Raw genomic sequence first — 23989 nt, 5'->3', positions numbered from 1 at the left:
AATAACCTGAGCACCTCTATATACAATTTTAGCATACAGGGACCAATTTAATTGAGCGATCCTACAGTGCTCTGAAAAGAACTCAATATGAGCCTGTCAAGCAACTCGTTTGCTGGTGAAGAGTGACCCCTATGATGAAGCATGCCACCTAGTTTGGGTGAGGAGCCTGCATCCTTTTGAAGTGTTAAACCACAATACATTTTCAAGCTGGCCTCCAACGTAGGGCATTGCCTGTCTGTGGTAGAGGAGCACACCCTTCTGAGATAAGGTTACATTTATTGTTTTTGACATTGCAGACACTAAGCTGTTTATTTAGCCAACAAGAAGAGATTGCATCAACAACATCTGGTCATCTTAATAAACACTGCAGTGAGAGGTTGGAATTCACGATCTTTCCGAGAAAGTTGATCTCTCTTGTTGAGTAACTATTTTGACATTGAATACACAACCGGTAAAATAGACAATGTTTCCATCATTATATGAGTCCCTGAGCCATACCAGATCCTCAGGCTATCTACAGTTTTAAAAATCTCGCTTGACCTTGGGCCTCTGAGTCAAAGTTGGGCACCACTGCATGATGAGGGTTAGTAGTGGATTGTACGCTTAAACATTAAGGGGCTCATTAGGAGTTTGGTGGTCTGATGACCGCCAGACCCGTGGTGGTGGTCGGACTCCTGCATTCTGGCAGTCCGACTGCCAGATTACGACCCTGACAGTTGGGCCGCCAGGAGATTGCTGTCGCCACTGGGATCAGGGGGCCCAGCAGGTTGGCGGTACTTCCTTGCTGATCACAACTCCACTTCCCGCCAGCCTTTCCATGGCAGTGCAACTGCTGTGGAAAGGCTGGTGGAAAGCCAGTGGTGGGGTCCAGTGAGGGCTCCTGCACTACCCAGGGCATGGGCAATGCAGTGGCCCGCCGCCAGCACCTCCAGAATGCGCACTGTCTGCAGAGCAGACAGTGCACATTTCAAGGGTGCTAGTGTGCTATGGCATTGACCTCGGCTCCCCAAAGGGAGTCAATGCCACTGCACTGTTTCCACTGAGTTGATTGGCAGAAACATTGTAATACAATGTTTCCACTAGTCAGTCCGGTGGCAACATCGTAATACGACAGGGTGAGGCTGCCTGCATGACTGCAGCCTCACCCCGTGCGTTTGATAGTTGGACCGCCAAACTCGTAATGAGTCCTTACGTTTTTTACATTCATTAGGCTTTTTGTTTAGTGTTAACAATTTAGGTATTGTCCACTTTAGAATTTTTGGAGGTTGACAGTGTTTGAGTTTAAACAAGCAACACAAACTGCGTCAGCCCCCTCACAGACTTAAGTGGGTAGAGTACATATGGATATAAAATGAGGTTAGTAAAGTAGTCAAATTCAACCAAATAAACATATTGAGCCAAAGAACAGCATTTTTCAGTGGTCCCTTTGTTATGGCTGACCTCTTGATCCATTCTGATTCATGTTCACATGTGGTGGTGATTGAGGCTGAACAGTGTACAACTAGCAGAGTTAATTTCTTCAGTGGGCCAAATCTAATGCCAGTAGATAGAATATTGACCCTTCTATAGTTCATTGAATTCTGAGGAATTAATGTGATGAGGTGTTTGGGAGTGTAGAAACCAATGTAATTTAACCCTCTGGAATTGTTTGCACTTTTCAATGTGCAGTAGTTGGGGAAAATGTCATGGTGTTACTAAGATGCAGGTTGCTGTCAAATTGAACTCCTATGTGTCCGTTGGTGTGACATGGGAGGGTGTTGCTGCAGGAAAATAAGGAGGCTATGAAGAGTTTCAAAACTACAGGATATTTATCTTTGTTGGTGTGATCATGAAGGATGTGATGGGTGACCATACAGTGGTGGCTGGATCAGAGGCCATAAACTATTTGAGTTTGGAGTATGCTAAAGAGAAAAGTGAAAGAGGTGCCATCTGATCAAAGGCTGATATGATGATGTGGAGTCAGGGAACCCCTAAAATTGTACACAACAAATGATTTCCTCAAAAGCATGCCATGGGGTGGATGAATCGGACACTCTGTTTAACCTCAGATTTATGAAGCAATGTGTCCCCGTGATAAGGTTCCTTACAGCATATTAATTAATTGAGGACATGCTCAATAAATTGAGTTCTAGAGAAGAGATAGAAATTATTTTTAAAAAAATACAAAAATCCTAAAGGTGTGATACAGAAAATATAAGGTGAGATTGCATAAAGAATCAATGCTGTGAAGGCACTCCATATAGAGGACAATAGAGAATAATGTGTAAATTAGAAACATTCTACGTCCCTAGTGAGCAACAAAATCAAAAAGAAAACTCTCAGCATCCCTAGTAGCAATAAATAGTCTTCAGGAAAAATCTGGTTCACCACCAAACTCTGGGGTTTATATACAATTTCCTTGCATAGGAAGTCCATACTTTCTGCAAAATCATCTTGGTGTGAGCAAAATAATTACACTTTTAGCAAATCGTAGCAAATCTATAAAAAAGTTATATTGCCGGGATCATCTAAGCACTACCTCACTACATGAATATGAATTATACCCTCTCTGTGCTAATGTCACCTGGAGATGACAAGACACACTAGTTACAAGAACAACCACACACTGTTGTGAATAAAGTTAGTATAGTGAGCTAGTGGAAGAATCCTAAAAATACATTATTGTGTTCTTGTTGGAAAGCTTTCTTCAAGAACACTGTCAATTGAAATAAATATGAGTCTGCTTTAACTTCGTGCTGCAGAAATAATGTACAGTGAACATGCAGTAGGACACATCCATTTTGCACAAATAGCATTGTCTAATTGAGAACTACTTGATATAAGCCAGAAAAAAACACTTTAACAAGACCTAGCAATTTTGTTTCAAAGGCAATAGCAACATGTCAGTGTTTATATGTACATTTTAAAAGTGAATCCAAGATTTACGCATTAATGAAGCACAAAGAATATAAAATGCACACAAAAGGCTGACAGTGTTCCACAGAAAGGTAACATGGAGGAAAGGCAGCTGTGTATGAAATTACACGGTCTTGTGGTCTCCATTAAGATTTATGGTGGTAGCTAGGGTGGCTCACCATAAAGAGCTATGTGTGTGGTCTCTGAAGTAGAATGAGAGTGTGTCGTCTCAGTGTACATGTTGTTCTGATTTGTATTCTGACTAGTGGTGGTGCTGAGGATTTGGGATTCCACAACGAATGCTGCTAAAGTCCAGTTTTGTATTAACTACGGCTGCACCAGTTCTGGTGTAACTTTGGCAGAACGAGAAGGCCTTTTTGGTAAAGATTTGTTATGCTATAATTGTAAAGGAGGACTTGAGTATGCAGTTGAAGCGAAGTAAGTGATTGAAGAGTTTCCCAATTCATTTTTGAGTTTGGTTGCTTTTCCAAGCCAGGCAGAGATTGTTAGTCTGTTTTGCTGTTTTTGCAGCAATCTTGTTGCCTCAAACAGAAACACTTCTATTTTAGCAACATAAAACTGTAACATGCTATCATTCATTCATCCCAAAGAGTCAACTAAGATATTGACTAGATTTCTTTACTGTCCACTGTAATATACAGCCAGGGGTCATCCACACAGGAATGGCAGTATCACCAGGTTCTGTAATTTCAGCTTGAGTGAACATTGAATTGTACATCTAATGGATAGTAGTAGAAAGCCCTGTAGCTTTTTTTAAGGGGGGAGGGAGGTGGTCAGAATATTTTATAATGACCTTTGTATGTCCTATTTATTTGAATTCCTTTTTTTTCCTCCCTAAGTTACTGTTTTATTCCCAACTTCCTGAAATAGAAAGTAAAATTGTCAGAATCCCTTCCAGAGGGCCACTCGGCAAGCAGGAATAACTGCAGGCCTGAATGGCCTTCTGACAGAGTTATAGGAGGAGACGGGTGAAGAACATAGTGGTCAGCTGCTGAGCTGGTTGTGGCGCTGGTTGGGCTTGTGGTGTGAACGGAATGCACTGCGCATTTAATTAAAGTAATGGAGGTGCGAGGGGATTGGTATCCCCCGTCCATTACCTGACGTGTCCTGGTTGCCCCGGTCCTCCCTTCAGGAGGCAGGCAAGCTGCGAGCGGAGCCACGATCTGTATCTAGGCTTGGAGGCGCTGAAGCCGGGGGTGGAAATACAGGTCGAGGACGGCGTCTGCTGGAGCAGAGCCGCCTTGGAAGTGAGGAAGATTTGGAAACTCACTTCCAGGGTTACGCTGAGGGGAGTTAGTGGGGGCAGCAGAGGCAGCACCAGTGAGGAGACTCCTGTATCTCCCTACAGGCAACAAGATTTGGCCTCCACAGTGGATCGGAAACGCAGACAAGACCCAGCTCTCCTGGAAGGCAAGAAGGAGCCTCAAGTAAAGCGGTATAGTGATTGGGGAGAAAGGGGAAGGGGGAGGCTGGGCCCTCAGAATATAAGGGCTGGGAGGCTGGAGAAGTATGCCCTCTGGGCGTCTGTAAGGACGGGGCGGGGGTTCCTCGGAGAGGTCAGGTGAGCTAATCCACCAGGTCAGGTCCTTTTTCAAAGTGCAGGAGGGCTTATCCGGGCCCCAGGCTACACCTCTCCCACCTCCGTATCCCGGTGGAGGAACTGGCAAGGGCATGGAGAATAATAACAAAGAGGGATTGTAAAAGGGCCCTATATAAGCAGTCCTGGTACCATGTTTGCCGCCTTCAGGAAGAAGGGCGCCCAGTGAAATTGGTCCGGAAACCACTGAAAATCGGTCTGTGAGTGGCTTGTCTGAAACCACAACTCTGTTAATACATGAATCAGGTGGCCCTCAAGAGTCCCCATGTGGAGTAGGAGTAGCAGTCTTGAACGTACAGCAGTGCGGAAGTTCTCTGGGCACCCACGCGGTTGATCATAAACCACAGAGTCCACACGTTGGTCCCTTGGAGTTACTTTTGCAGTCTTTAGCGAAAGAGGTCAGGAACTGCTTTGCAATATCCCAGGCCAACCAGAAGGAGATATAGGAAGTCTGCGAAGGAGTAGCAGACAAGTTAGACATATTAACACAAAGAACTCAGGCCTTGGCAATCCAACTAGAAGAATTGAATTAAAAGCAATTTCCGCAAGGGATAGGCAAGAGATAGACAAACTGAAGGTTAAAAATAAAGAGTATCGACAAGCTTGAATAGTTAGAAAACAATGCAAGATGAAACAACATTAGGTTGATGAATGTTCCGGAAGGAAAAGTAGGTGAAAATATTAAGGTTCTAGTGATCGAGCTATTGATACAAAGCAGTGCTTGGTAGGGTCCGGAGTCAATGTTAGCAAATTACATCCAGAGAGTGCACCAACATCCGTTTCGGAAGCTTGCAAACAAAAACAATCCTAGGAGCATCCTAGTGAACTTTCTCACTTACACTGTCAAAGTAAACATTTTGTATAAGGCCCTAAAGCTGGGAACGCTGATCGGTAAGGACTGTTCTTTTGAAGTTAGGTCAGATATTTCACATATGACCCTAAATAAACAATGGGAGCTAGGTAAAAGGCTGGATGATTTTGAAAAACTTGGTGCTACAGCACAGTTCAGGTTTCCTGAGACTTTGAGGGTCATGATAAATTATAAAATGTGTAACCTGAAGGACTGGGAAGAAGCAGATAATCTACTAGAGTCACCTAGAAACAAGCCATGAGGGTCTGGTTGGGAGGCAGAATTCCTTATTTACATTCCCTTGCCCTTTTCCTCCTTGTGGTGTTTTTTTTTTTTTTTTTTTTTTTTTTTTTTAATTTATCAAAAATGTTTTTTAACTGTATGAAGCATTATTTCCGCTCTTCTGTTCTGTCTTTTTTTTTCTTCTCTGTTTGGTACATTTAGTCAGGCCCTACAGTGCTTAATGGCTTTTTAGCCAAATCTGGAGCAGGGGCGGGTTCTCTAGGGAGGGGGTAATTAGGGGTGAAGGGGAACACAGGGTGGGGAGCATAGGGAGGAAAGGAAAAAAAAGAAAAAGGGTTGTGCCTCGAACACAGCAGGTTTTTGGAGAGTGTACACCACACACAAACCTATAAGTGCCAGGAAAAGTGCAGCAGATAGATCATACAGAACTTCAACTTCTATCTTGGAATGCGAATGGTCTACGAGCGAGGTCCAGGAGGGATTATATTCTTCAGTATGTCAGGGATGCCCCGGTCCAAACAGTAATACTACAAGAGTCACACCTCACTAGCAAATGATCTCACGCAATCTTCAAAGCCTTGAGGTGGGTGAAGCAGATGGTGTGTACAGATAATGCCTTACTCAAGGAGGGTCCTAATCTTGATCAAGAAACAGCTAAGTGCCTCAATTTTGAGCTACAAATCAGACGGGAAGAGCAGGTGGGTTTTAGCAAACATTAAAATTTTCAAAAATGCTTACACATTAGCAGCTTATGGTCCTAACACGGATGATATAGAGCCTTTGCAAGAACTGTGCTGGGGACTCCTAGATGCTCCATTCCCAATCATAATGTCAGGCGATTTTAATGTAGTTCTAGAAATTCACTGGACAAATCAAGTAAAAATAGATCTTTAGGATGCCCAAAATCACAGACATACTTTAGATGAGTAATGAAACAGTTTGCGTTGTTATACATTTGGAGAGAGAATCATGGACGGTCCCGAGGCTATACATACCACAATAAGAAATATACACATCATTCCAGGATAGATTACTTCTTGATAGATAGGACACTCATGGGGGTAATTCTAGATGTCCAACACATAGCGGCCCACTTGTCCGATCACACAGCAGTGGTTTTGAGGGGTGTAAATCTAGTGCTCAATTCAGGAGGTGGACCCTAGAACGTTCACTTTTAAATGATCTGGAGGTGATAGAAACACTGAAGGTTAAGACCAGCGAGTTCTTTGAACTCAATATAAAGTCGGCAGCACCTCACGTGGTCTGGGATTCCTATAAAGCTTTCATAAGGGGCACTTTGATTTGCATTTCAGTCCCAAAAAAATAAAGAGTATAGGAAGGCAATACAGGAATTGGATCAAGGCATTGCCCTCATAGAGGGGAAGTTAGTAGAATCACAGATACAAGAGGAGGTGCATGAGGTCTTGTGGAGTGAAATTCTGCTGAAAAGGGCTTACTTAGCTGCCATTATAGAAGCCAGAGTAAAAGACAGGTGGGAAGCAAGTAAACTAGCGCACTTTGAATATATTTTTGAGCAAAACAGACCACAGCACACAGTGTAAATAGCAGTATGATGTAGGTAATAGGATCTGCGGTGCGTGAGTTCCGTTAAACAGAAGAAGAAGAAGGCACGTAGGTATTCACATGTTCTTGGAAGAAAGTCTCTTTATTTGAAAGCGCAGTTAAATTCACTGAGAGAGAACATCATCCAAACACAGCCAGCACGTGTTTCGTCACGCTGGTGACTTTTTCAAGGCTGCAGAAAAAAAAAAATATATATATATATACACATACTTTATTTTGTTCTTAACTGAACAGCATAAAGATAGAAATGCCAGATAGAAAATCGGAAAAAAGTCTCGGTCCCCAAAGAGGAACCTAAGGTGAATGAAGAGCTCAGTGTGACGAACAGCCAGATATAGAAAAAGTGGACATGGCAATTCAAAAAGGCTTATATAAGGCTGATGAGGAAACACCAAGTGTTCGTATTTAAGGAAAAAGAGAGACTCACCAATATTCCAAACCAATCCAGTGATTAAGAAAAGCTGAAATAGTTGTGTATTAGCGCCGTAGAACACCATGTGTGAATACACATAAACTAAAATAAAATAAATGTGAGTAAACCAGAAAATAAGTGAAGTAATGTGTGTATTAAAAAAAGGAATGGAAAATATGGTCTTGTAACCATGCCTAAAGGACGATTTAATTGAACAAGATCATTAAGTCAGTCCAACTTAGTGTATTCTTTGTATCTGAAACTGGAAGGAGAAAATAAATGGGAGCAGCGCCCAAAATTACTGCAGATGACGGAAAGGGGCAACTAGTACTAACCAGTACCCAGAAAATACGTATTGCACGAATATGTAATGATTAGTGAACTACCTGTAGTCGGGCTGTTGAGTATAAGTGTGCCGCAGTAGGAAAAAATCCAACCGGATGAGGAGTAACTGTACGTAGGAGACCCTAATAAGTCTGAGGTCGTAATTCTAAAAACAGATACAGAGCCATTAATCCAAGAGATATGGTAGAAGCACTAAATTCCCCAAGGAGTCTACCGGTATGTTTCATGAATGATTTGATAACCCAAATAGGTTAATTGCCATTAGACAATTGCCATGAGGCACGTAATGCCCGAGTGCTGTAAAGCTATTAGTGTTTATACGAGTCGGCAGAGCACTTTGAATATAGTGAAAGTGCAGGAAAATGCCTGGCATGGTAAACAAAGGCTGACCTAATAAGTGAAGTAAGAGAGATAAGATGCACTATCTCTGGGAACGTGTTGAGGGAGACCTTAGAGGTACAACAGACCTTTGTGAACTTCTTTGAGTCCTTGTACACTGAAGCTCCGACAACATTAACATCATTAAGACCAGAGTGGTTTGAATAGTTGCAGATGGAAAAATTTGCTGAAGGGGAAAGGCAGAGTTAGAGCAGATGATAACATTGGAGGAGGTGCTGCATGCTGTTAGTAAGGGTAACAAGCATTTTCAATGCAACGGGTCTTGCATTTGTTCGAGTTAGAGCTATTAGCGTTGTAAAGCAAAGAAAACGCAGCGCAATTGCGCTATGTAAAATGCAGAGTGATCGCGCTGCGTGGAAAATAAACAGATAAAGTAGTCTGGACTCCAGGCTGAAAACATCGAGCCTCGTATGTTTTTGGTACTTTACCGGTGCTGTGTAGGTGGGCTAAACACCGGAAAAGGCATGACGTATGCATGCCTTTCACAAATGAAGGCAAGTGGATTTTAAAAGGCAAGCCCACGAACCAATGTAAGTGACTGACATGGCATGGGCGTGGTTTCAAGCCCAAAGAGAGATTACAGAATGGACAAAGCACTTTGTGCTCTCCCATAAAAAGGAGAAGGTGTCAGGACTTGACGGGTTGCCTATTGAATTTTATCAAGGGATGAAGGAGCTAATCAACCCGGTTTTAACTGAGCTATTCAGTGGTGTTCTAAGAGGAGATAGCCCCCTTCCAAAATCATGGGAAGAAGCAACAATAACCCTTATACTAAAACCAGGAGAGGACCCCTGACATTTGAATCCTACAGACCAATCTCATGATGGAATAATGACTAAGTTATTTTCTGATATCTTGGCAAAAAGGTTTGGTAAGGTGGCTGGGAAACTGATTCAGGAAGACCAGAAGGGCTTTTTAAAGGGAAGGTATTGCATGAGTTATCTCACGATCTGATTGGAGCTATCGACCTGGCAAAGGCGAGGTCCCCCTGGCCGTAATAACCGTGGATGCTACTAAGGTTTTCGATAGAGTGAGCTGGAGATATCTAAGCACTCTTTTAGTACATCACAATTTTGGGGAGAATTTTTGCAGGGTACTGAGAAGTATCTTTTAGTGCCCCTACAGCCAGATTATTGCTAAATGGGAATATAACCACAGCTTATAAAATTACAATGGGTACCAGGCAGGGCTGACCGCTCTTCCCCATTGTTATTTAATCTTTATATTGAGCCGCTGGCTTTGAAGATCTGGAAGGATCACTTAATTAAGCCATTTATTTGTGCTGACTGGGAAAAGAAAATATCACTATATGCGGATGGCATTATGATTTATACAAGCAATCTGCGCTCCACGCTGGGTAGGTTAGAGTACTTGACATCAGATTTCGGCAAGGTGTCTGGATATGCAGTTAATATGTCCAAGACGGAAATTATGACATGGAACATGGAGGTGGAGCATACTTTGGAGAAAAGAGAAATAAAATATCTGGGCGTTAAGATTAGCAACGACCTGGAAGCTATAGCAGAGGTAATTTTAACTATGTCACAAAAGAGGTTAATAAGCTTTTGTTAAGTTGGTCGCACCTTCCGTTATCTTTATATGGAAGAGTAAATTTAATACAAATGTCCATTCTTCCAAAGCTCACCTTCCTTTTTAACATGATTCCTCTTCCTTTTAACAAGACCTTGATACAAAAACGACAAGCTAAAATTGACTCCTTCATCTGGGCTTTTAAGGGAATCGCAAGGAGGAAGTTGAGAAGGAAATATGACAGAGGAGGGATAGCTCTACCAGACATCCAACTATATGCTTGGGCCTTTCACTTAAAGAACGCAAAAGATCTATTATCCGGGGAAGGGGACAATCAGTTACAGTTAGTTATGTTAAAAGGTGTCGGAGGAGAAGCAGCAAAATTCAGGTATAAATTTGGTCACCTGAGATTCTACAAAAAAGTAAGAGTGAAAGTCTTGCTGGCTGCCGCTCAGCTTTCGGCCCAGGTAAGGAAAACAACAAACCTGTCCTAGTACAGCACCTATGCTCCTGTGTGGGACTCCCCTGGTACACCAGAGTGCCTTAAAGACTTCTTATCACTCCCTCTAAAGGAGGCTGGTATCGTGGAATGCGGTCAGATACTCCAAAATGGGAAGCTCAGCTCCTGGGAGGAACTTGCGGCAAAGATGGGGGGGGGTAATTATCAAAATTCAAATATTACCAACTGCAAAGTTGGGCTCAATGTATGCGAGAGCTGGGAACCGACAAAAATGAGCTGGAGGCGCTGTTGGTTAAAAGACCAATTTGTAAGAAAGACGTGGCAGTCTAATATAGCTAATTGGTGGAAAGCCTGGATAAAGATCAGGACCTCCCATCCTCCCTCCCTATGGGGTAAATCCTTTCCGAATTAAGATGTCACTCGCCTATGGCTAATTTCATGGCGACTCCTTTGCCAAATGGTAAAACCAGCATGTCTAAAGAGAAATCATATTTTTTTTCCTTCATAGATGGCTAAATGTAGAGGTGTAGGGAATACAGATCGCAGAAAATGTGTTTTTTGCATGACAGACGACCTCCATATGTTTGTTTCCTGCCCTTACATTTAGAACTTCTGGGCAGAGGTTAGGGAGGTTCTAACTGAAGTGCTACACCTTCAGTTTGATATGACTCCAGAATTGGCCCTCCTTGGGTGGTCACCCAAGATGGGAAATCTGTATGGGTATGGAAGAAACTTGGTGTTTTTCTTGATACTGTTGGGTAGAAGGGAGATCTGCAAGCAATGGACATCTTTGAGAGCCCCCACTAAGTGAATGGCTGAGTGCTGCAGTCAATATAGGTAGGATGGATTCAGATCGATCTGGTGCGAAGGAAGCGGTAAAGTTGTGGAGACCCTGGATACGGTGGCTGGAGCGCGGGTTTGATACTTCAAAACATCCTGTCTGTAATCATCCGATGATTAAAGCCAAATGGAGATCAAGACCCGGCAGTGGGTGGGTACACCCTTAAATACGGTATTCATCTCCCACACTTCCTACATTGAGTACTGGGATCTTTTTCCGGGGGCGCTCGAATAAAGTAAAGCTCTTGGAGCTCATAATGGAAGCACATAAGGCAAATAAAGACATCAAATTAAACAGGAATAACTGCGCCCAAATGGGGGGGTGGGGGAGGTGAGGCCTTTTATTCCTGATATCCCAGTGCGCAAACTACTATGGGGCCTGAGTAACTGACTCTCATTGGTCAGGTAGTTTGAGCAATCCAAGGCTTCCCTTGGGGGAGTATTTGCAAGGTATACACTGGCATAACACGAAGATTCAAAATACGCTTAGCAACCCCATTATATTAATGTTGAACGTGATATTTGCTTTTATGAAAAAGGGAATATTTATATACAAACACAAAATGAAATACAGCACATCAGAAAAATAAAAGCAGTCTTCATAAAGCTGCCACTCTAGCATTGTCGGAATAAAATCTTGATTCTTACTTCTATGTCTAAGCACTGGTTGTTCTGCATTTTACATGAAGCAACATTCAGGCTAGGCTTTGATAATCAGTATGAGCTTTAGAAGTACTTCAATGGCTTTTTAAAAGTCTAAGGGCCAGATGTAGGTAAGTATGGTTTTGCGAGTTGCAATTTGCGAGTCATAGAGACTCGCAAATTGCAACTCGCAAAACCACATGCAGAAAGGTGTCTCAGACACCTTCTGCGAGTCGGTATGGGGTCGCAATGACCCACCTCATTAATATTAATGAGGTGGGTCGCAAATTGCGGCCCCATACCGACTATGGGCACTCGCAAACATGGAGGCCTGCTGTCGTCAGCAGACCTCCATGTTTGCGACTGCTTTTCAATAAAGCAGTTTTTTTTTTTCAAAGTGCAACCCGTTTTCCTTAAAGGAAAACGAGCTGCACTTTGAAAAATAAACCGAAACCTTTTGTTTCGGTATTTTTCAGGGCAGGTAGTGGTCCATTGGACCACTGCCTGCTCTGAAAAATTATTTTTGTGATCATTCACAAAGGGGAAGGGGTCCCATGGGGACCCCTTCCCGTTTGCGAATGAGTTACCATCCACTTCAAGTGGATGGTAACTGCGAGTTGATTTGTGACCGCTTTTGCGGTCACAAATCAACTTACATCGCGGTGCGAGTTGCAAATAGGAAGGGAACACCCCTTCCTATTTGCAAGTCGGAAACACATTTTGCGAGTCGGTTCCGACTCGCAAAATGTGTTTCTGCATCGCGCACAGGCATTAGCGCCTCGCAAACGGCGTTTTTCGCCGTTTGCGAGGCGCTAATGCCTTGCTACATCTGGCCCTAAGTTCCTTAGTGCCGTAGCGCTACGGTCGGGACAAGTTTCCCCCAGAGGCTCCGAGGCCCCCTTATCAGTCTTTTCCACTGGTGTTGCAATATTGAAGGTCCAGGTATATGTCAGTGGCCTGGGGATGAGCAGTAGTCTGGATGCTGTGGACAAGGCAGTAGGCGCACATGGCTCTTCTTTGGTCGTGCGGTAAGTCTTCCTGAGTCCTGGGTGGCTTTGAGGTTCTGATAGATATATCAGTGCTCTGCTTACACAAGCTCTCAACCAACTAAGCTTCTCTTGCGCATGCTACTCCAGGTTGATGGCAGTCTCTCTTCACCACCGCCCCTTCTTGGCATCCAGAGGTTGTGTACAGCAGCAAACCTGATAATGGCACCCTTTGGTCGCAGTAATGGCCTGGAGCTTTGGCCCTTTAATCTTCACTACTGCCCCAACCTGGCATACAGTGGTCCCTAACAGAGGCAGACACCCTTATTGATGTAGTGGTCCAGGCTGTACCAGAATCTCACATTTTGTTTCAGAGATCCACTCAACAAGATCCCCAATCGACCTCCCTCCCTCCAGAAACTCTCCTCTTCACAGGGCCCTGTTGTCTCGATGGTAGGTAGATGCTAGTGCTCCAGGGCAAGTGGTCTTATTTCTCCTGGGTGATGTCCCCTCACCGAGCAGAAAGACTGGCAGACCCTGGTCCCCAGTCCTCGTCACAATAGCTAGATGTTGTGCTGAACTTCTGCATGCCGGTGTAGAGCCATAGTTAACTGTCCAATGGCTAACAATTTTAAGAGACTAGAGCTTCCCTTATGATTCGCTTCCAGGCACACATGTGATTGTGTGTTTGTCTTTGAGGTTTGTGCCCTGGGTGTTGCCCAGTTTTAGGTATGCTGTCCTTTGTCCAGGACGCAGACTGTCCCAACAGGAGCAACTCCATGCTTGATATCTCACAACACAGGCTGTGGGATTGACTAGAGGATCACACTTGGATGCCCACTTCACTCATATGTATAGCAATGGGGGGAAGGGGCGATTTGTGTGTGTCTCATCCAGCTCCATAGACTGTACTGTACACAGGCACGCACATTACGACACAAATTCACACTGCACAGTGCTACATGCCAACATGATGTAGGCGAAGGGCGAGTTAGGTACACAGCAGCGGGACTTTACATGAATGGACTCGTAGGCCTCATGCCAGTGAAACGGCTAGAAAGGCCTGTTCACTCTACTGATCACTATTACAAAAATGGTATGCTGTGGTTACAGGCTCTTGCTACTTAACTCTCGACCAGGGCAGTATCCCCTTAACCTTTAAGAGGATAAAGGTTTGTATCCCCCTCCTGGTTTAACAAGACTGGTATCCGTCACACAGTCCTATGTCATGGTGCACCCATATGATCCGTATTCACCTATCACCAGAAATTGGCACCAAAGGTCCAGGTATCGTTGAAGCTGCGGTACTCAGTGCAGAGAAGGACACCTGTTACCATGCAATGGACGGCTCTTACCCAACAAAAATACATTTGTGTCAAAATCTTATTTGGAGGACTGCAGTGAGTACAGCAGCAGTAGTAGATCTTCATGGGTTATTTTGCTGCGTTGGACATTTGTGTGATTAGTGGAGCAGTACAGATGGAAGCAGTGGGCAAAATAAGCTTATCTGGTATTTCATGGTCTATTTTTGTCAATTTTGTTACACATTTCGCAATTCATAAGAGGTGAGTTAATTATGTTTTTGTAGATGAGCGAACACCTATTTCATATTATTAGCCAGAATCAATTTATTGTAAATCATCTTGGTTAGGGAACCACACATTGGCACAGCCCTGACTTTTTGTTAGGGGACGTTTTTGGTAATTGTTGGATGGCTTTGTTTTTGTTTTCCCCATTTGGCCTAGAAAAAAAAATTCTACGTCTTCGGACTCAATAATATTGAGTAGAGCCCCTTTACAGAATTAATTGCATTAGCCGAGGTACAATTCATCCTCAAAGAACAATGTTTAAAAAGTGTCAGGAGATAAAGCTTCTGCCATAAGTCAAGAAACCAAAAAGGCATACACAGCAAAACATCGCTTTAAGGATAGTTTTGAAAAAAGGCCAGTACTTTCGTTGCACGTTTAAAAACTAGTGTTAATGCATCTTTTTAACACTGCACAAACTGTAAGTACATTTTATCATGAAAGTGAAGTATAACAAATGAATGTGTAATGGCGATCAGTGAATAGTCCCGTCTCACGAATGTCTAAAACGTCCAAAAAGAATGTTCTGTCTAAATTGGGGAAAAAAGCCTTAGCACAGTAATTAAAAAGTTTGTGTGTCGGCCAAGTAATTCAATCACATTGCTTGCAGAGGCTGTCACTAACAAAGCTACATGTCAAATTTAATCTGCAGGTTAAGAAAATGACCACTTGATGACCCGTCACCAAAACCTAATAGGAACTGAAATGGGTCAATGTACCTATCCACAAAATGTCCTTGGCATGAAGGGCGCCCACATCCCTTCGAAGCCGAGCATGAAAAACACATGAGTCAGTCGTGTAGCCGCTTACCACAAGCCCCCTCTCTCTCTGACTTGACATTGCACTTTTAAAAACAAAAATATGACAAGATATCTTACATACATCTGAAGCTACATGTAACCAAACCCAAAGCATTAAAAAGCCCCCAAAACTAACCACAATTTGTTTAAAAATAAAGGCTGATAGAAATTTAATAAAATAAACATGTTTCAAAAGCAAAGGGATTGCGCATGGTGAAATATATTAAAGAGTCTTCAGCATTGTAGTTATGATTGGATGCTTTGGCAGCATCAGAAAAGATGTATCTTCCTTGAAGAGGAATTGAGCTAAATAGCGAGTTCATGCACATTTGAATTAAACTGAGTGGAATTAATTTTTTATTTTAATTATTTTATTGAATAAGAGTTATTTGTTGAACTAAAAAATGAAAAAGGGTACAAAACCTAGCAGTAGGGTTCCCCTGATCAACAAAAGAGGCTTTTAAAATGATCATGTAAAGTTCAGTCTTAGTGTCAGTTGAATTTAAGATCCCCACTTCATTTGGAAATGCAGGGGTGGGGTGAATCTGGGTTTAAGTCGTTTTGGAGGTGCCAAGTAGTCTGTGTGAATTACACTTGGACCATTCCACGCCTTCCTAACGCACTTATGGACCTTTTTCTCACACCTATTCTTTCTTTTAAAGGCGCAGAATTTCCTGCAAATTTTCATATATCAGCCGTGAGAACGGTCAGATGCTCAATTTAACATTGTGTGATTGCTATTAAATTGCTATTGCATTGCTCTAAGGTTAAAATATGAAACAATAAAAATATTAAAAACAAACAAAAAACAAAAACTCAGGGCCTAGAGGGATCATTCGTTGAAAGCTTTTGGGCTGGCATAAAAGAGCAATATTGAGAAGACACAGGTATATCTGGGGTCCAAGTAAGATCCTAAGTGGGATATGGACTGACTCCTTTCTCTAAAACTGTAAATCCGATATACAGTACCTTCCTCTCACCTAGAATTTAGGCAGGGCATACTACAACCTGCTGCAAACACGAATGCCAAGGAGTTACTGTTCTACCTTTTTCTTTTGACATTAATTTTTCTTTCCCTCTCTGTAGCAGTTATTGTGTCGCAGGATTGCACACAAACATCTTAAATTCCTTATTTTGAACATGATGTGTTAACACATACACTATAACATGGCATTCAGATTGTTCCTTTATGAGAAATCACTGAGCAGTGAGTTTAAAACAAGTCTGTAACTACTGACCAGGCAGTACCGTCAACTTCTGATTGCCTCTTACTATAGTAATTTATAATGCATTGTTACTTTTTTTTGTCCCTATTTTAGTTACATTGCAAACTGATTTGATTTTGACTGAAGATGACATCCAAAAAAATCTTGCAAAATGAAGACAATTTCCTGTTGCTGCAAGAAGAAGTCAGTAACCTGTCAGAAGAGCTTGCACAATGCCAGGTTTGTTACACCGATTGGTATATTAAATTGAGGGCCTTCCAAATTAAATAAAAAGTTGAGATAACTTGGCGTTTCATGTTACACATTAGATCGCTGTATGGTATTTTAAGTGTTTTATTCTTGCTAGCTCTTTGTTAGGGTGCAACGAGAAAGGAATATTAAAGTCCAAGCTGACACGAAGTTCTTTCCTTAGACAACCCTCGTAACTGTCATGTTTTCACAAAACCTGTCTTTGAAGTCTAGAGCTGTATTAAAGAGCACAATGCTAACCTGGTTCCGAGTATGTGGCCACGTCGGGGGTCCTTCTGCTGTATTTGCAGTTGTTCTATCCTTTTTTTTTTGCCTCCATATGTGTGTGTGACTAAGCCACATCCTGTAATCTGTAATGGTTAGCCACGCAGAGCTCTTTGTAGGCCCAGGACAGTACTGATACCTGTTTGCTGTTCTGGGGCGGAATTGAATACCCCTTCGTGCGCTTACGCAGTCCAGTGTGTCTCATGCCTGCTGTCTGGGAACAGGGCAGCACAGTATGTAACATTGGGGTCCATGAGTCTTCGCATCTATCACTACAGAGCCCCTACAGTCCTTTCGCTCTGACTCCCATGAATCAGCCATGCTTGTTTCCTTGATGTCTCTGCACATCTCTAGAATAGTGTTGACCGCTGTGTCTTCCGTCTTGGTTGTTGGCCATCCTCGAAGTGCAGTTGCGGTCCTCCTCTGCTGTTCTAGTAGAGTTGTTTCTGCCTTCATTTTGCTACTTCTAGAACTAGTTTTTTCCCTTCTAGGACACCCAGCAATGTGTTTTCCTGCAGTTCACTAGTAAAAACTTCGTTTATTGCTGAAATAAGGAAGGCTGAGACTCCACTCAACAGAGATGCACCCTACTTAATAGCTGTCCTCTCAGTCCTTATTTGTAGTCTTTTAAATGTTCACTTCCCTTTACATTTTTGAAAGTGCATGGTTCACATCTACATTAAAATAGGTACAACTAATAGATCTATTTGGTTTCCTTCCTGCAGGTTGCTCTGTAGGAAATGCTGTAGTATTAACAGCACTTCCAGTGATTTGTCTTCCACTGATACCTCATGACTTTTGTATAATAACATAACATTTGCCCCTTTTTCATAGCTATTTTACCACTATCTATCATTTCTGTGAACACAACATTGACAGTAAACTGTTGCCTGCCTGGATATGCCTGTGTCACGCCAAAAGCAAGTCTGTATCATCAAGCTGCTGGCATTTCTGCCTGAAGAAAAGGGGAGCACCTGCAGAGATTGTTCACAAAACAATTATGCCTTACTTTGACAAAAAATATAGTGGGATCTGAATATTAACTATTTAAGACTTTTCAGAAAATTCAAAAACCCTCAGTCCAAGTTTATGCTTGCTTTTGGCCACCCTGCCCTGACTTGTCTGCCAAAGCTGATCGAAGAGCTCGTCTGTCTTTTTCTAGAACTGGATTACATAGTCACTTTTAGAGTGTCTCAACTTCTTGTGTGAGGAACCTACCACACCAGCGCTGATGTTGTGAACAGTACAGCTATTTTCAGTATCCCATCAGCCAATTAAAAACAGACCCATCAATTGGGTAATCTGCTGGATTGGATTCCATTTTTTTTACATCATAGACACTGAGAACCAGTGAACACATTCTTTTCCCTTGGCCAGAATACTTGGGATTTAATTTCAGATGAACTTTCCTACTTTGGGTAAAACCACAAAGACAACCCATACTCAGAGCAGTAGAAATCTGAAATCTTTTCATGTGGAGATTCTGATACTGATTTTCCTACAGCATTCCCAGGTTTTCTCACTAATTGTTCAGATACTGAACCTACCACCCTACTTGAAGTGTTCAACACTGAACTATCTAAGGCATTTGACACTTCTCTCCAAACCATTAATTGTAAGGTAACCAGCCCTATTCAAAAGGAATACATAGTTTACTGGCAAGATCTCAAATGGTGAAGCCCTCTGGCTGATTGAAAAGTGTGTTAATTCAGTCATTTCTGCTCTGGCAGATTACTACAGATGTCTTTTTTTTTTAAATCTTCGTCCTGAAATATTTGCTGTTTTAAATGATAGCACGACATATAATTGAGTGTTTGATTTGGACAGTGTCTTTAGGAATGCTGCTGTAATACAGGGCTAATCGTAGATGTCCTAACAACATTACTACCAGGAGTATCATGTTTGAGGGACCAGGTAAATACATATGCTTAACCCAGCAGTGGATTGCTAGATTGAACTGATGATACAAGAATACCCCAGTGCCTTTTAATACTCCTGTGAGTGCTAGGTGTACGATTTAAAGCACTTTTGAAGATGCTGGGCACTAAAATTGGTTCCAGTTTCTAGCAGCTCTAGCTGAATGTCCAAGAAACAGAACATAGAATTGCACAAGAGACAAGCTCTCAGTCCATGAACAAGGAGACTAACGTTGTGTAAGGGGAAGTACCAGTGCCGCACCCAATGTTGTGAACTTATGCGTATGAGCAAGCTATATATCTTTCGTCAACTACAGATGACTTTGGTTTCTGAGTGAGACCTTTTTATAATGCTTCTGCTTTATATCAAGAGCCTGCATCTTGCTACCTTGCAACTGATATCAGCTCTTTTTGCTCATTTTGATCTCCCTGCATTTTTGTGTTGCTGTACTTTTGCATGAAACGGCTGCATACCTGCCAATCCCCGCTGGATGCTTACAGCTAAGCCCTCACGGAGGGAGGTTGGTGTTCTGAAAGCTGCCATAATAGGCACTGCTATGGTTCTCAGTGGCAGCAAAAGAGATACCTGGAAAGCAGGAGTAGAAACAAATGCTGTGACAGAATGCATCTTTGCTATTTGTGTCAACCAACTTTATTCCCTTTCCCTTCTTTCAGAACTATGCTTCTTGCCAATGTTATACTAGCGCCTGTCTTTGTTACATTCCAATTTCCTTTTTCCTAGAAATTCCCACTCACTTAGGACTTCTCTAATAACCCTCTCACTGAGGCGTGTTTTAGTTTTACAAAGGCAGTCCGTTTAGTTAAACATTTGGTTTATTGAGCCTCATTGCTAGGCTGTCCTGTTTGAAGTGTTTCTTTTTTGTAAATTTCTTTGGTGTTTTAGTCAGGTCAGTGCTTATCAGTGGTTATTCAGCTGCTTAACCACTTGTGTGCATCGGACGTCCGGGAGTGGTCTGCCACAGTGTTCTTGCGCGTAGGACGGCTCCTGGCCATCCACGCACAAGGCACTGGAAATCTCTCTGCTGTGGGTACCAGAGGGATTTCCTTTTGATTATTATTTTTTTTTATTATTATTATTTTGTTTTCTCAGCCTTGGTGGCTGGGGAAGAGCTTCCCCAGCAGCCAAGGTTGAAAATATCACCCCCCCCCGCCCTCATAATGACTATCGGTGCATCATGTACACCAACATCATTACAGGGAAAATGAAAGTAAAATTGGCAGATCAGCTCATTTGCTTTCATTTTCTTCTATGCTCACAGGCATATCTCAGCCCCTTGATCACTGATCTCGACGGGAGAGGTACAGAGAATCTCCCCTTTCCAAAGGTACCTTTCCCTAGGGAATCCCTGCTTGGGAATTACCTCCGGAGGGTGATTTTCTCAAAAAGGAATCACCCCTTATCTGTTGCCTCGGGGGGGGGGCAGAAAGCCCACTAGGCACCAGGGATATATATATTTTTTTCATAAGAGAGTTTGGGATTGCCCACCGTAGTCATGGCCATGCCCCCACTTCACATCAATGGGTCCAAAGTCTGTCTGTCAGGGCAGATTGAGTAATTACCCCTGACTCCTGATCTGCCCACCCACCACCACCACGGATGCAAAAAGCCCACTAGGCACCAGGGATTATTGGGTGTTACTTCATTTTTTAATTTTGCTTTATTTGCATTTAAAGTACATAACATACACCAGGTACGAAGCATAACTGGGAGGGTGGAAGGAAAACAAGGGGAGGAAGAAGGACTGAGAGGGAAGTAGGACGGCAAGCACGGTTACACATCAAGACAAACAGCAAATTTTATCCTTTTTTGGAGGGTCTCACCCAAATGTAATAGCTATTATCGGCAAGTGATAAAGAAAATCTGCAAACAAATCAGTCCCCCATGTTGGTAGTGCGATGGCCCTTGGCTAAAAAGAGTATTCAAGCAGTCATGGTGGATGGGTCTCAGTTGTGTCCAGAAGTACATATATAGGTAATAAAGTTTAGGGTGGATCTGGGGGCAAAGGGTCACTTTCATTGTGGCATCTCAGTAGTGGGGAGTTAAGGGAGTCGAAATGTACGGGGTTTCCCATATATCAATCAGACGTGATCATACAGGCATCATTTCCCAATAGTTGGAGAGTTTCTCCTGGCAGTAGGCTGTCTTGCAGCCAAGCGGTAGCCCCAGTGCATAGCTACTTTGCGTTTAGCTAGCGGAAGCTTGGCAGTTAGGCGGCAGTCACTAGTCACGGCATCTTTGAAATATCATAGTAAGGCTACTAGTGGGATATGTGGAAGTTGATGTCCAGTGATAATGTGTATTGTTAAAAGGACTTCTGCCCAAAAGAATGCCACTTTTGGACAGCTCCAAGCTAGGTGCATGAACATATTATGCAAGAATGCACAGGGCTGGCCTTACATGTGAGTGAGCCCCATAGCAAGGAGTTGTGTTGGGGTGCGGAATAACCTGTTTAAGAATTATAAATTTATCCATCTCCTAGTTAGGTAAGAGAGACATCCACTGGTTGCAGTAGTAGGCCCATTGAGCGTCAGTTAGTAGGGAATCAGTTTCTGGTGACCCTGCATCCAGAGCGGTAGGTACAGTAGCTGGGGAGGAGGATTGCATTGTAAAGACCAGCGATGGGTTCTAGTGCCGGCAGCTGTGGCGGGGCCTCTGGGAATGTCATGTGTATGGCTCGACAGGCTGCGCGAAGCTCATGGTACAGTAAGATCTCCATGAGTGTGGGATTGGAGGTATCAGTACCCTCAAAAGCTGGCATAAATTTACCGTCTGGGTAGAGGTTGGGAAAGGTCACGATGGTTCGTTCTCTGGTAGGGACCCTGATGCCTTCATCCAGTATGGGTGGCTGTTGAGGGTTGTGGCTGATGGGGATCGACAAGGCATAGAGATGAGTAAGTTTAGCACACTTTCGCAAACTGTCCCATGCCCAGCACAAGCATTCTTCAGCGTTGATCTCAGCTGTTGGTGGTTTATAGGGTAGGTAGAGTGCAGTATGGAGGGGCCACGGTGCTGTCTGATCTGTTTCAATAGCCACATGTGGTTGGAATGGGGTCAGGTATAGCCAGTAGTGTAAATACTGTGCCTGGGTGCAGAGGGCATACAGCTGCATAGTCAGAGTGCTCAAACCTCCTAGGGTAAGCCGTGGGGTCAGGATTTTCCCCAATACACGTGGCTGCTTGCCTGCTTATGTGAGCACGATCAGTTTAGACCTCAGTCTCTGCAAAAATTGGATTGTAAGGGGAATGGGAAGGTTAATGAAGAGGTGCAAGAATTTAGGTAGGATAATCATTTTCGCAGTGGGTATGTCTGGCTACAGAGAGCGGTAGGCAGGATGAGATTGGTATTCTGTCCTCCGGCAGTGCCATGGCTCAGTTGTAGAGCTCGTAGAACTCGATTGAGCAACAGCGCCATGAGACCTTACGGGTGATTAGCCGCGCTTTAGAAATCACTGATTGATTTAAGATTCCTAGCTATCAGGTCGGCTCTGCCACCCATTGATGCAGGAACTCAACAGTAAAGGTCAGGGTAGAGTCAGTCAGCGAGAATAAAACCAAATTCAACCAATTAATTTGAATGGCAGAAAAGCTACCAAATTGGATTATTTCACGCGTCGGGGGTGTAAGATTCACCTGTACAATTACTTATATAAAGAGTGATAGTACATTGAAACCACAAGCCCTCTGGAGGTGAAGTCACGGCTTCGATGCGCGTGGTTTTGTCTCTGCTATGCCGCAAGATGCTCCACCGCCAGGACAAATAAGACTGGTGAGAGCGGGCAGTCCTGGTGAGTTCATCTGGTGATTGGGAATGGCTCAGACACTTCTATTTAATCTCACCTGGGCCATGAGGAGATGATGGAGGAGGTGAATCTGTCTGATGAAGTGCAAGTCTAGACCAATACACCAGAGTAGGGGAAAAAAGGAAGGGCCATTCAAAGAATCTATTACCTTAATGGCATCTAGAAAAGCAGCGACTACTGGGACCTGAGGATTCTGGTGGTGCTTATGACAAAGAGAGTGTGTAAGTTGTGTGAAGTAGATTGGCTTGGTATGACCCGGATATATCTGGTCGGATTATTTTGGGGAGGAGGTGGTTGGCCAGGATCTTGGGGAAGATATTATCAACATTTATCATAGAGAGCTGTCTGTGAGAATCATACTATTTTGATTGCTTATTAGGCTTCAGAATCATCACTATGACTGTCTCACGAAGAGATGGGGCAGAAAGCCCCTTCTCCAAAGATTCTTCAAACATTGCTAACGTGTGGGGCTATGATTGTGGCAAATTCTTTATAAAAGGTGGTTGTCAGGCCGTCCAGAGCCTTATCCCCAAGAATTGTGCGGACTAACTGTATTAATTCTTCACTCGTTATAGGTGAGTCAAGAAATTCACATGGGCAGGGTCCGTCCAGATTAGTTGGATCTCGTCAAAGAATTCCTTCAGTTCATTTTAGAGACGTTATGAGGTGGCACCATATAGTTTGGCATAAAAGACAGTCATAGTTTCTAGCCGTTCCTGGGGTGTAGACTGTAAAATGTGATGTCGTCAACGAGAGTTCGCTCACAGTAGTGGAGGCGTGTTTTTTGCGCTGTAGGTTAGCCGGGGTTCTATCCTGTCTCTCCCTCTCCATGTATCTTCTTGCCTGAGTTTCCTTGTCTAAATAGTGTATTTTGCGTTCACCTTCCTCAGAGAATTCTGCAAGTTTCTCACAAATCTCAACCAGTGTGGCCCCAGTCTGGGGAGTGGGCGTAATCTAGCACCAAGTCGCAGGATTTCAGCCACTAATCTATTCTGGCACAGGCGTTGTGATGGGCAGGCATAGAAATGTCTTCCTGACTTGTATCATGGATGTGTCACCAGATACCATGTAAAAAGCTATTGTGGGTAATAGTATTGGGGGTAAGGGCAGCATTAGAGTGCGGGCATGTGGAGGATCCTGCTCAATCTAATCTGTGTTCCAGTGCAGCATTAAAATCTCCACCCCAAAACATGGCTTAGGGGCCAAGATCTGAGATATGTTGCCATACTTCTGAATGAAAATCTGGGTCATCAGGGTTAGTCATAAATGGTGGCCAGTATTACACGTTGTCAATAGAGCATGCAGGCAAGAATTGCATATCTG

At 43.2% G+C, this 23989-nt stretch overlaps 1 protein-coding gene across 1 annotated transcript in view; it reads left to right on the top strand.

The window, feature by feature from the left end:
- Positions 1-23989, top strand: part of CNTLN (centlein) — a 1263565-nt gene that overhangs the window by 5561 nt on the left and 1234015 nt on the right. Inside the window, exon 2 of the mRNA XM_069239496.1 lies at positions 16510-16635. Within this exon, the coding sequence (XP_069095597.1) occupies positions 16543-16635 (93 nt within the window). The 5' untranslated portion in view covers positions 16510-16542. The remainder of the gene's footprint in view (positions 1-16509; positions 16636-23989) is intronic.

Source organism: Pleurodeles waltl, chromosome 1_2, assembly GCF_031143425.1.
Source record: "Pleurodeles waltl isolate 20211129_DDA chromosome 1_2, aPleWal1.hap1.20221129, whole genome shotgun sequence".
Classification (NCBI taxonomy): Eukaryota; Metazoa; Chordata; class Amphibia; order Caudata; family Salamandridae; genus Pleurodeles; species Pleurodeles waltl.
This window is presented reverse-complemented; position numbering and strand designations above follow the sequence as displayed.